Raw genomic sequence first — 12,848 nt, 5'->3', positions numbered from 1 at the left:
GATACTTGAAATAAATTATGAGTAAACTGAGAGCTGATGAAGGTTTGTGTACTAAACACATTGCATACACAGCAGTTTGGAACATTTACTGCAGGAAATGCATCTCTGCAGAAAATATTCCATCTCTTTAAAGCTGTGAACTGAGTCATTAGATACCAGTGCTACAATATGTTCTTGCATAAAACATTGACAAATAGTTTGGTATGATTTTACTCAACACATACATTTTCCATCACACTTTAGAAACTTCAGTGCCATCCACAATTGCCAGTGTTTTATGCCTTTCAATAGGTCTTCTGTGACCTGATTGAGAAATAAAATTAATGTCAGTACTTCCTTTGGCTGCAGTGCAGAGGAACAAGCCTTTCAGCATCCCAAGTGTGATGCTGAACAAACATAAGGAGCTGATTTATATCTATTTCTTGAACATGAGAGGTGCCATTTATCTCACCAAAGTTTGGCCTTCCGTCTATGAAAGATGCCTTGTCTTTTGCAATAAGTACTTCCAGAGAAAGATTCATTGTACTTTCTTCAAGACCTCTATTAGAATAAGATGAATAGTTTTCCAGTGGTTTCTATCTCTTTTTCAGACAGCACAAGACTTGTCCAAACCTGAGCTGTACCTTCTAGATAGTTATCATTACATAGGGTGGTTCTTATCTAAATGAATCAGGCAAAGTCTTCCCCTGAAAGACCCTCAATGATACTTAGCTCTTACTTTTGAGTTCAGAATTCAGGCACTAAATTCCCTAAACCACTAATATTCAGGTATGTGGTAAGTGCTCTGGATCCCATCCAACATTGCTGAGAGTTGTGCCCAAGAACTGAAAGAAAAGCATTGAAGTATTATTATTTGTGCTTGCCAAATGAGATTTCAGCACCAAGGCCCCAGCTTTCTAAGTGCAGAGTGTTATTTTTTTTTTTAATATTACTTTTGTCCATATAAACTGGTCTTTTTCCAGCAGGAGGTTATACCCTCATGAGACAAGAACAGGCATTCCAGCTGTGTTTGAAGCTGGGACACAAAAGATGCTACATGCTCTTCTGAGCTCACTATCCTTATTATTGTTTTCAGTATGAGAAAGGGGCATCCCCCAGACAGAAGGAAAGGAAAAGAGACAGAACTGAGGTTCTGCCTGCCTTCTGACAGAAAGTTGCACTAAGCTTGCTGGTAAAAGTCCAAAGAATCAGAAACAGAAACACAGTCAGCACATACTACATCTTCCCCAAGCACTGAACAAACGGGGAAGCAGATTAGGGGCTTTAGTCACACTCCAGTTTCCTATTTGATGATCTGAACCTATGTCAAAGCCAGAATTAAACTCCCAGTGATATGACTGGATTTTTCTGTGCAAGTCTTTCCCATCAGATTAGATACATTTCTCTGTATTTTCCCATCACTGTTGTAGCAATCTACATTATTCCCACGTACTGATGAGCGTCGGCATGTTAAGAAATACTTTTCCTTTTTTTTTTCCTTCCTTTTTCTTTGAGTAACTGATGATAATTGAACACAATGTGATTAATAGCCATGCAGTGTGATCACATTTTCCTTTCCTGTGAATGAAATCTTTAGCAGAGCAGTTTCTTTCCCACTGTGATTGTACCAGTGTGTTTCACAATGGAAATAAAATCATATCGGCACATTTGAAACTATATCAGAAAAAAGCAGGATTTAAGATAGGCTCTTAATGTATATCCTGAGTGTCCATTGTTTAGGATCATTTGGCACACTCAAGGTACATCTGTCAGTAAAGCAAATTAATAACAGTAATCTTATCTTACTGAGCTGAGCCCATTGATCCTAAAGGAGAAGCCTGATTCCATTTGTGTGATGCTGTTTGAAATACTACTCTGTAAAACTTGATTTAGAACTCAGATAAAGCCCCACTTTGGTACCTGTGGCCTGACCAGAGTCGCCTTAGTGATTAACACAGTGTATCTTTGACCTCAGAGGTTTTCTCCAGCAACAATCAACCTTAATTGTTGCAAGATCCACTTAAAAGTAAGTCGTCTTTTGGTGAAACATTACATGGGGAACTCATATCTGCTCAGTACCCACAGTTTCCTCTCCTACTTTATCAAAAGTCCCACTTTATTTCTAGAATACGACATTTGTTGGATTCTGACTGAGGACAGTCATAGTCCCACACACATTGCTACACTGTTATAATTATTAGATCAGAGGTCTCTTTTACAGTGTGGTTTCTTCAAAAGTGCAGTCATCAATTTATTAGGATAATTAAGGAAATTAGCTAATTTATGAAGTTCTAAGTGTAATATTAAATGATATATTGTTCTGAATTACCCTGATGTAGAAATATTTTTATTTCTTGCATTAACTCTTATATTGCATTTTTTTGCACCTTGTTCTCAATACTTTTGAATTCTTGAATACTCACTCTGTAGCAGTAAACCATAATTAAAACCACTTCCAAAACAATTTATATGGTGTTAGTTGGTATGTGTAACTGCCTAAATAAAAATGTTACCCTTTGCATTATTGATGTTGTTTTAAGAAACAGTTTTGTTTCTCTTTTTCCTTTTTTTTTAAATAATCTTATGAATTTATTCCTAATTAAAAAAAGAAACCAACCAGTGATGCACATATTTTGTGAAACAAAAATTCTTTCTAAACTTAATACATAGTTAGAAATAAAAATCTGAAAGGAAAGCAGCTGGAAAAACAATGCTACAGGATATTTCTAGGATTTCTAAAATATTTTGATCCTAATTCACATAAAGAAGTGGAAATACTAGAATTGTCTCATTAAATCAAGAGCTTCTAATGTAGCCACCTTATAAAAGGTTTCTCCAAACCCATTCAATGCCCTCAGAGGTCCCTCTCAACCCATTCCATGCCCTTGAAGGTCTCTTCCAACCCATTCCATGACCTCCAACCTCCATCCCAACCCCTTCCATAATTCTGTGACATTGAAGGTCCCTTCAAACCCATTCAATGCCCTCCAATGCCTCTCCCAACCTATTCCATGATTGTGAAGGTCTCTTCCAACCCAAAACCAGCCTGGAGAACTTCCAGTGCTGGAGAACCTCTTCAAGTGCTCCAGAACCCTTCCAATGGTGACTCTTGACCCAAAACCAGCCTGAGGAACCTCTTCCAGTGCTCCAAAACCCTTCCAGTGGAGACTCTTGACCCAAAACCAGACTGGAGAATCTCTTCCAGTCATGGAGAACCATTTAGTGCTCCAGAACCCTTACAATGGAGACTCTTGACCCAAAACCTTTCAATTTTCAACATGTGTAATCTATTTGTTTCATTTTGCTATGTATTTTCAATATAGGATTGGTGACTTGTCATCTTCTTTAATCAGGATATTCAGCTAACACATACAAATATATATGCAAAGTATATTTTTGATTTTATGCAGTTGGATATGAATTCTTGTTTTGAAAATGTTGACCTTTATAATTCTGTTAATTTGAGAGGTTTATCTATTTAAAATCTCTTAAATTACTGCTATAGAATGTGCAAAACTTAAAGTCCACAGGGATGTAATCGTTGGTTCTGATACATCTACGTGGCACTAAACTTAGGTGGTTAAAAAGAAAAGTCATCTAGAGAGTGTTTCCATTTCACAGACCTTGCTGTGATGTGTACCAGCCTAGAAATTATTCTTTTTTGTTATTGTTCCCTGAAAATTCTATTTGTGGGAACAATTATATCACGGATACAAAAGCTGTAAACAGAGATGGTCTTAAGGTCCACCCATGTTCACAAAACTATAACATTGTAGCTCTGTAATTTCATGCATGTGCCATGTTTGTGTTAAAGCAAATTGTAAAACTCCATGAATGTAAATAGAGTATTAAAATCATAGAGTCATGGAATGGTTTGGGTTGGAAGGGACCTCCAGAGGTCATCTAGTCCAACTCCTTGAAGTGAGCAGGGACATCCTCTACTAAATCATGTTGCTCAGAACTTTATCAAGCTTCACCTTGAGTATCTTCAGGGAGGGGGCCTCAACTACCTACTTGGGCAACCTCTTCTAGTGTTCCACCACCTTCATAGTAAAGAACTTGTTCCTAACATCCAATCTAAATCTACTCTTCCCTAATTTCAACCCGTTGTCCATAGTAGTCTCCCTAGAGACCTGCAGGAAACATTCCTGCAGCCTTCTTGTAGGCCTCCTTCAGGTACTGGAAGGGTGCTGTTAGGCCTTCTAGGAACTTTCTCTTCTCCAGACTGAACAAACCCAGCTCCTTTAGCCTGTCCTTGTTGCAGACATGTTTCAGCATTTCTGTGATCATTTCTGTGGCCATCCTTGGATCCGCTCCATCAGGTCCATGTCCTTTCTGTGTTGGGGGCTCCAGAGCTGGTTGCAGTACCCCAGGTGAGGTCTCATCAGAGCAGAGCAAAGTGGCAGAATCACCTGTCTCTATCTGCTGGCCATGCTTCTTTTTATGCAACTTATAATGTGAACAGCTTATAATGTGATTGGCCTTCCAGGCTGCAAGTGCACACTGTTAGCTCATGTCCAGCTTCTCATCCACCAACATCCCTAAGTCCTTTTCTGCTCTCAGTTTCATCATCCCCTAAATGGTACTGATATCTAGGCTTTCCTTTGTTTCTATACAGAAAGTACAAGGTGTATTGATCTTATCCCTCAGTTGAGACCAGTATCTAACACAGAGAGAAATGTAGGTTTATACATCCTGGGTATTTTATTTGACACAGAGAAGATGACATGTATTTAAGAGATCTAACAGCTACATCTGTCTGATAGTATTTGTCCAGATATTTTTACATCCATACTTAGCCTTCTAACAGCATCTTCACATGCATTTCAAGAATGACAAACATCACACTCAAAATGGACAGTAAAACATGCATGAGTACATTTAATGCGTTTCCTTCCTCGTGAAATGACTGAAATATCTGTCATGTTATACTGTCAGTTAAAAGGTATTTCTTTTTTTTTCTCATTCTTTAGTAACTATGGTAGTATTTATTTTCTTTGTTGAATTTTCATAATTGAAAGATTTCTAGTGAAATGTCCTATTGAAATTCACTCTTGTCCTAAGTTATTCAAAATGCAGTTGGTATTTTGAAGAATGAGTGCTCAGACATACATATCTTAACAATCTTTACATGTGATATAATTACATATTCCAAGAAACTCTTGACTGATTTGAAGCTGAAGAATGCATCTTAAGCACCTGAATAGTTTGTGATTTTTCTTTTCTTCTTTTTCCCTTTTCAAGATATCGGAACAGTTCTTAAAGTGGTTTCAATTCCTAAGGAGACTTGGCATGAATTAGAGGAAGTCTTGCTGGAAGAAATGACAGTCTTTCGGGTAAGTGCAGCTACATTTCAAGTGTCAGGTTGTAGATTTCTCTGTGGACAGCTGCAAACTAAACTTCTTGTAGCTAATGAAGGAATAGCCTGGCATATCCCTCTAATTAGCTTGTCATTTGGAGACTCAGACACTAGTCAAAATACAGCTTGAGACTTTCAGTGCTAGCTGGAGGTTAACGATAAAAGAAATTACGTTCTGGGCTCTTGTTTCATGGCTTAAAAAGTAAAGTAGTATCTGAATCTTCGAGCTGTTACATGCTGTAGTTAAGTATGTGTCTATGCAAGTCTGAGAATAATAATTGTCTTTTTTCTCCAACAAAGAAAATGTTGGAGATTGTTGGAAAGTGTGGATGTGGTCTATCTGTGATACTGTGAAGATATACAATACACAAATTTCATTCTTGCATCAACTCTTAACACTATTCAAACTGTCAACATAATGTAACTAGGAAGATACTACAGGGAAAAAAACAGTGGTCTGCACAGATTTCTTATGCCTAATAGTCTGAGAAACAGAGAAAGTGTTTATGTTTTCAAAGGTGACTATAAAAACACATTTTCATGCATTTACAAGGGGCACCATAAACCTACCCTGATCTTTAGTACTTCTTTTAGCAAAAAATAATCTCTCTCATTTTATCTGTCTGAGCCACCTAAAATATAAAGCATTCCATTGGCACTTGAGGTTGAGTGTTACAAGTCAAGGTTGAGTAAACCTTTCAAACATTTTCTAGACAAAACCCAGGAATGTTTTGTGTTTTGTACACAACAACGAATCAATGTTGTTCCTTTTGTTAGTGCTCTTTTATAGCCCCATTTCACGGGCTCCAGACTTTTGGGGGGTTGCTACCCTAGCTAGGAGTGTGATATACTGACCATAGGGTCAGGCTTCCCACAGTGGGCCAGCAACGTGTCCACATCAGACTCAGTTACTATGCCTTTATCTTTGGTTTCTGAACAGATGCAACATATCTAAATGGATCTTGTATATATTTTGATGAATATTTTGGATATTTTTTTTCCCTGTGAACAATCTTGCCTTTGCTGGTACCAATCTTGCAAAGAATTCACTTTTTTGAGCACAAGATACCACTGAAATACAGTTAACTCTTTTTCTTCAATCCATACTTTTTGAGGGCAGAAATGTGGAATAGTAAAAAAAAACAAACACACAGAACACTAAAGAAGAAACAACAAGGAGAAAATAAGATGAGTAATGTGTGGCTCTTAGTTTTTTTTTGCTGTATTATACGTGCAAAAGTCCTTACATTAATGCAGGGTAATTTGGCAGTTGTTGATAATGTAGAAATTTCTTCCCTAAATCAGACAGAAATGCCAAGGTAAGGGAGATCAGAGAAATACAAAAGTGAAGGAAATAAAATAAATGGAGTTAAGGTTTTATTTCAGAAAGGATTTACAGAAGTAGGATGGTTAATGGCAATTTCAGATCTGGTATTTTACTTTACATGTGTAACTATTCATTACACAAAAGGATTTTGGTGTTTTGATTTACATGAAAGCTCATTTATCTCCTTTGGCATGTATTTAAGCTTTAAAAAAGGCATAAATGTACTTCACTGGAGTAAGTAAAATTTGTATGCATAAGATGTGGATCATTCAATGGGGAATTTGCAGCAGATTTTACATGTACCTTAACCAGATGTTGTTTTCTTTAGTTACTGAAGACTCTATGTGCATCATAGACAATGTATTTTGATGCTTAAAGTGCAATATGCTGAATACAAGGCTTTTCATTTGTAAATCCATGAAACTGAAAGTCTTCCATATCTGTTACATTGATAACAAATGTGTCTTGTGACTCCATTTGTGAAATATTTATCTGAACAGCTGATCAAACAAATTAATGAGTTTCATTTTCATTGAAATATGACATTTACTTGATGTTTACTAATATAAGGTCTATTAATCCATTTATAAAGGCAAGTACACATCCACTGGCCCATATCAAACTCTCCCAGGGGAAGCAAGTTGAAAGCTACACAAGAGTAAAGTCTTTAAAAAGGACTTTATTAATGCATGTGACCAAAAGTATGACTTATGGGATCAATAGCATATTTTTAGATGGAATAAAGTTCGTACAGAATTGACTTACACACTTTGTAACTGTATTATGTCACCTTTACCCTCAGGATTAAAATTAATTCAAACAGCTGGGCCTAAGAATTGTAACAGTCTTTTGATCAGAGCTAAACCTACCTCTTCTGTTAAATATTCCCTACAATCTCTCATGTAAAAAAGTAGATATTGCTTTGACATCTGCTTGATATAGATAAGTATAATTAAGAGTAGACATAGCTAGGAGAACAGTACCTCCTCTTACAGCACATTTGCCTTGTTTAATGACAAGTGTTCCAGGGTGCAAACTCCCTCCACTTCCATGCTCTGCAAATACAAGTTAACTTATTTGCTCATGAATAGCATGGTGCAGTCAACAAGATTATGCTTAGTATTAAAGCTTGCTCTTAAAAGAAAAAAATTGGGGTTTTCATCTTGATATGGTTAAAGCATTTCTTATTTCAGTGATATCACCTTTAATGTATAGTATCTATGTGTCCTGATGTCCTGATGCAGCCACTGTTTTTCCTATTATCTGTGATATTAATTAAATGTAGTTTTAATATTAAGTGTATAAATTAACTTCAAGATGTTAAGACTAGCAAGTAATCACAAATAAACTATAAAAACAATGGTAAATGATGATATTGTCTGCAGTCAACATAGCAATCAAAGATACAATCTGATATGAATTCTGATTCAGTTACAGCTAGAAACTATTCCACTGCAAAAGATAAGAACCACTGTTTCTAAGGAGTGTCTTGTTAAATGTCAAGAGTTTCTAGGCTGGGCAAATGGTATTCTAGCAGAATATTTATGTTTGTAGAGCTCATTTTTTATTTTAACTCTCTTTTTTTGCTAGGAACCCACTGTTATTTCAGCAATGAAGATTTCCACAAAACAGGTACAGTGTGCACAAACTTTAAATGTTGTGGGTTTTCTTAATATTTATTGGTCTCTGTCTTTTAGATACATTAACTTGGCAGTCAGTGGAGACATATTAATTAGAGCAGCAGCATCCCAATTCCTGTACATAAACATCAGTAGTTTCTCAGGGAAATGTGACATGCGAAGGATAAAAAAAAGGTCTAGTTTGTGTTTGTTATACTTTGTAGAATGGAAATTAAACACAAACTAACCAGCTGTCTGGAGACTAGTTCTTATTTACTCCAGAATTTCCATGGCCTTCTGGTACTGTGATATGGTTAGGATATGGTTTTTAGACTCCTGAATTTATATTTCTTACTTTCAGGTGAGTGAACTGATAACTAACTTCTTTAAGAATATATTATAGCCTTTGTTGTAGACCAAACCATACTTAAAGTGAACTGGATTTCTTGATGGATGGGTGTAAAAGTTTGTCTTATTTGCTGTAAAGGAAATGCTTGTGTTTCTGAGCAAGTATAGGCAAACATTATTAGTCTTCTTTGTGAAGCAGCTGATGAATTATGTAGTAGTGAAAAAAAAACATTGGGTTGTCATCTAGAGCTGAATTGGATATTAGAGGTCTGTCTTCTAGTTCTGCCTGGAATTAGGTAAATAGATCCCAACCACTGTCATTCCCTGTATCAGGCTGAGGGAGCTGGGGTTGTTTAGCCTGGAGAAGAGGAGGCTCAGGGGGGACCTCATTACTGTCTACAACTACCTGAAGGGAGGTTGTAGCCAGGTGGGGGTTGGTCTCTTCTCTCAGGCAGCCAGCAACAGAACAAGGGGACACAGTCTCAAGTTGTGCCAGGAGGAGGTCTAGGCTGGATGTTAGGAGGAAGTTGTTGCCAGAGAGCATGATTTGCCATTGGAATGGGCTGCCCAGGGAGGTGGTGGAGTCACCATCCCTGGAGGTCTTCAAGAAAAGCCTGGATGAGGCACTTAGTGCCATGGTCTAGATGAGTGGATAGGGCTGGGTGCTAGGTTGGAGTGGATGATCTTGGAGGTCTCTTCCAACCTGGTTGATTCAATGATATGATTCTAGAATATGATTCTATGTTATGATTCTAGAAGTCTGGCACATAAAATTTAGTGTCTTCTTCTTTTTTAAAAAAAAATTTAGTTCTTTACTTTCTATATTTGCACTGATCTGGAGCCTCATTCAGTACATACAAGAAAATTGTTCACACTCATTATCTTTTCCACTAATGTGAGTAAAGAGGAGACTTGGCATTACTTCTAGACTGAAGTGCACTAAAAAAATAGTGATAAAGCAGATTAACTCTTCTAACTCACTCTATATATTGTTAAACAAATTTAATTTACTCTGTAATAGAGCCCAGTATTGTGTTTGAAGTGCTGCCTATTTAACTCAGAATTCACTATATTTAGGAAAGATGTCTGAAAATATGAATGTATTTGACATAAAATAGTTTTTTGGGGGACACTCTTCTAACATAGCTTGCTACATGAGACAAACTTAAGTGTCAGGCCAAAAAAAGCTGGTACTATTGAATACTGAGACATTAAAACAAACAAACAAACAAACAAACAAAAAACAATCTGGCAGGTTGTATGCATGGTCACATCATACCAAAAATCTGTGCTTTAGATTATTTTTTATGAATACATTCCCTTAAGGCAGTCAATCAACCTGATAATGGACCTCACATTTTTATATCCTTCTTCAAAGCACTTCAGTTATTCAGTAAAGATTACAGTTTTCTCTGAGTCTTCTGAAAGCAAATCTACACTGCTAAAGTTGTCTAAAGCTAAAAAAGAGCATAAGATGCAAGTTATGCAGGCAGAGGTAACTCATGTAAGATCAACCAGCCTCAGGCTAAAATTGACAGAATCGTGATACAATATGACAAGCTTTTGGCACTATGTTCCTGCATCAAACAAGTATATGGCAACATGTTTCAATTTTATATTTATGATTTTAAAATGCTGTAGTTGTATTACTCACTTTACTCATTGTGTCTTGATAAGCAGAGTGTTTTTCATGTAAACAGCGTGATAATTCTATGCACTGTAGAAAGCAGAAGCATGAAATGTAAACAGTAAAAAACAGCACATCCTACTGGGTAACTTTAAAGCATCATTTCATTCTAAAGACCAAAACATACAAATTCTTCAGGAGGAGAACTTAGTTTTAAATTAAGTAATAATACTCTAAGCCCCTCATGCTTCTGTCTATGAGTACCTTGAGCAAGAGTGACTTTGAGCAAGGAAATTTAACCTTTGTGTGCAAAACTAAGCCTTGGTACAGTGCTCAACCCTTCTGGCTTTAACTTGCAGGAATTTTGTTTTCTTACTGGAGCTATGTATTCATCCTAATTGATTTCAGAGCCATAGGGTTGTGTAGCTTCATCACATAAACACCAACAATAGATAAAATCTTCATAATGCAGCATCCTAGACACACTCTGACACTGCCTAGATTCACAGTTCTGTGGCTTGTTGGAAGTTAAGTGGGCCTCTATAATTTTTCCTTTGATTTACAAATGTGGAAGCAAGCCAAAATGTCAGGCCTGGCTGTCAATCAAAGGTGAGTTTTTTGCAGAACAAGCTATCACATTGTTCTCAGGGTCAGGTTTGCAATTCTCCCTTTCAAAATCCCATTGGATTTTTGGTAAGGTGGGAAAAAAAAACAAACAAGTAGATCATTGGCTGATAGATGCCATCTCCTTGTCTGCTGAACTGCTATGAAGAGCTTTTGTTCCTCCTCAGTAAGATTCTCAAAGGCAAGGCAGACACTTTGAGAAAGACTTTAGTACCTACTTTTGCAGCATTTTTCACAAAGTACTGACTATTATTCAGAGATCACTGTTTCTGTCCATAGTGAACATACATAGAATGGGTCAATTCAAAATGGATGTGTTACTAAAATGTTAAACAGCTCCCTGAACTATTCTGCATCAGATATTTTTCAAGGCATATAATTAAACTGATTAGGATTTGGACCACATGCTCCCTAAAATGCCTTTTAAAACTGCCTAAATTCCTCTGTTTAAGCTATTTTTTTTTCATCCCCCCTTTTTTTTTCTCCTTTTTTTAATCTGTGGATGGAAAATTTTCTGCTATCTCTGTCTGACTTCCAGGGAATGGTTATATTTTGAACACCGCTGTGGGGCAAGCAGAAACCACTGGATTGCTTAAAACCCTTATCTTTGCAGCTTTTCTGGATTTTTAGTAGTCCTGCAAGAATTTGTAGAGAGCAACCTTTTTTTCCCCCCACCTACTGCTTTGATCTGATAATCAACTGATTTATTAGATTAACAACTTCTTCAGAGAAATTTTTTGCAGTTTGGCTGTGTATAGCACAGTAAGGTCAGGTCATTGATGCAAATCACTCTATTACTATTTTCTGGATTGCATACTACTTGGATGTATATATTACTAGTGTCCAGAATAATGATCACTGGCTGAAGTCTAAAACCATGATCAAAAGAGTGGCAAATAGGGCAGCAGCCTTCAGGCTGTGCAGCATCTGAAACACATGCTGTAGTTCAGTGGCTGAACTCTGTGAACTTACCTACAAGAAGCAGAATCTTTAGGTAAACCTATTTTGGCCTCTTTTTTTTTTTTAAATTTTTTCTTTTTAAATGTGATTCCAGTCACTTTTTAATTCCAAAGATATTTTCTTAGAACTCAGGGAAAGAGTGTTGGCAAAATTATATTGTTTACAGAAATACATAGGAAACTCTTACACCATTCTTTATTTTCCCATGTGTCTTCTCTGGGTTGATTTTTGTATTAGTTGCACCACCCATGACTACATGCTTATATAGGTATTAATGCCCCAATTACATGCAACTCAGATCAATACCATCTGGACATTTAAGATACTTAACTGAAGCTCTAATTTGACCTGTGCTGCCTCCATAATCACCAAAGAGAAAAGGCATCTCTTGAGAAATAGTTAGGTCACCTAAGATTTGAATTGCTGCAGGACATACCCCTAAGCTGAACACTTGATTCAATGACTTAAAGAGAATCAGCTTATCATGTAGGCTGCCTCTCATCTGCTTCTCAAGAGTACAACACTAACTGGGGACCAGTATGTGCAGTTAAGGCTCTGTGTAGAGCTCTCTATAGTCAGAGTTTTTGACCCAAAGAATGTGTGTTTACAACCAGCTATGGCACTGTAAGAGACTTGAAGCAGCTGCTCAGGAAGCCCTTAGTTTTCAGTTTACCTGCAGATTTTCCTTTGAGTGCTTTCCTTGTCATGTTGCCTTGAGAAAATACTGGTGTTTATATAGAAGCATGGGATGTTTCTGTTACCATTAATATGTCTGCATAAACTGCCAAGCTGCTGTCTTCTGAAAGAAGTTAACACAACACCTTTTATGAGTTTTATTGTTTTGCTGTCTCCTGGTATCTAGTACTCATCATTTCTAGTTTGTAGGTGACCTCATTCACCTTCCATCCTTGAATTCCCTGTAAATGGTACCTCTGGGACATGACAGTGCAGGAGATGAAGAATTTTGACAGCATTTCTTGAAATCCTGTTTTCCTCACTAGCTCT

The 12,848-nt window shown here is 36.9% G+C and overlaps 1 protein-coding gene across 1 annotated transcript in view; it reads left to right on the top strand.

Moving 5' to 3' along the window:
- SEMA3A (semaphorin 3A) overlaps positions 1–12,848 on the top strand; it is a 185,647-nt gene that overhangs the window by 157,174 nt on the left and 15,625 nt on the right. The window contains exons 12-13 of the mRNA XM_064142584.1: positions 5,224–5,315; positions 8,256–8,297. Of these exons, the coding sequence (XP_063998654.1) occupies positions 5,224–5,315; positions 8,256–8,297 (134 nt within the window). The remainder of the gene's footprint in view (positions 1–5,223; positions 5,316–8,255; positions 8,298–12,848) is intronic.

The sequence above is a fragment of the Pogoniulus pusillus genome, chromosome 4 (genome assembly GCF_015220805.1).
Source record: "Pogoniulus pusillus isolate bPogPus1 chromosome 4, bPogPus1.pri, whole genome shotgun sequence".
Classification (NCBI taxonomy): domain Eukaryota; kingdom Metazoa; phylum Chordata; class Aves; order Piciformes; family Lybiidae; genus Pogoniulus; species Pogoniulus pusillus.
The sequence above is the reverse complement of the archived record's forward strand: the minus strand, read 5'-3'. Positions and strand labels throughout refer to the sequence as shown.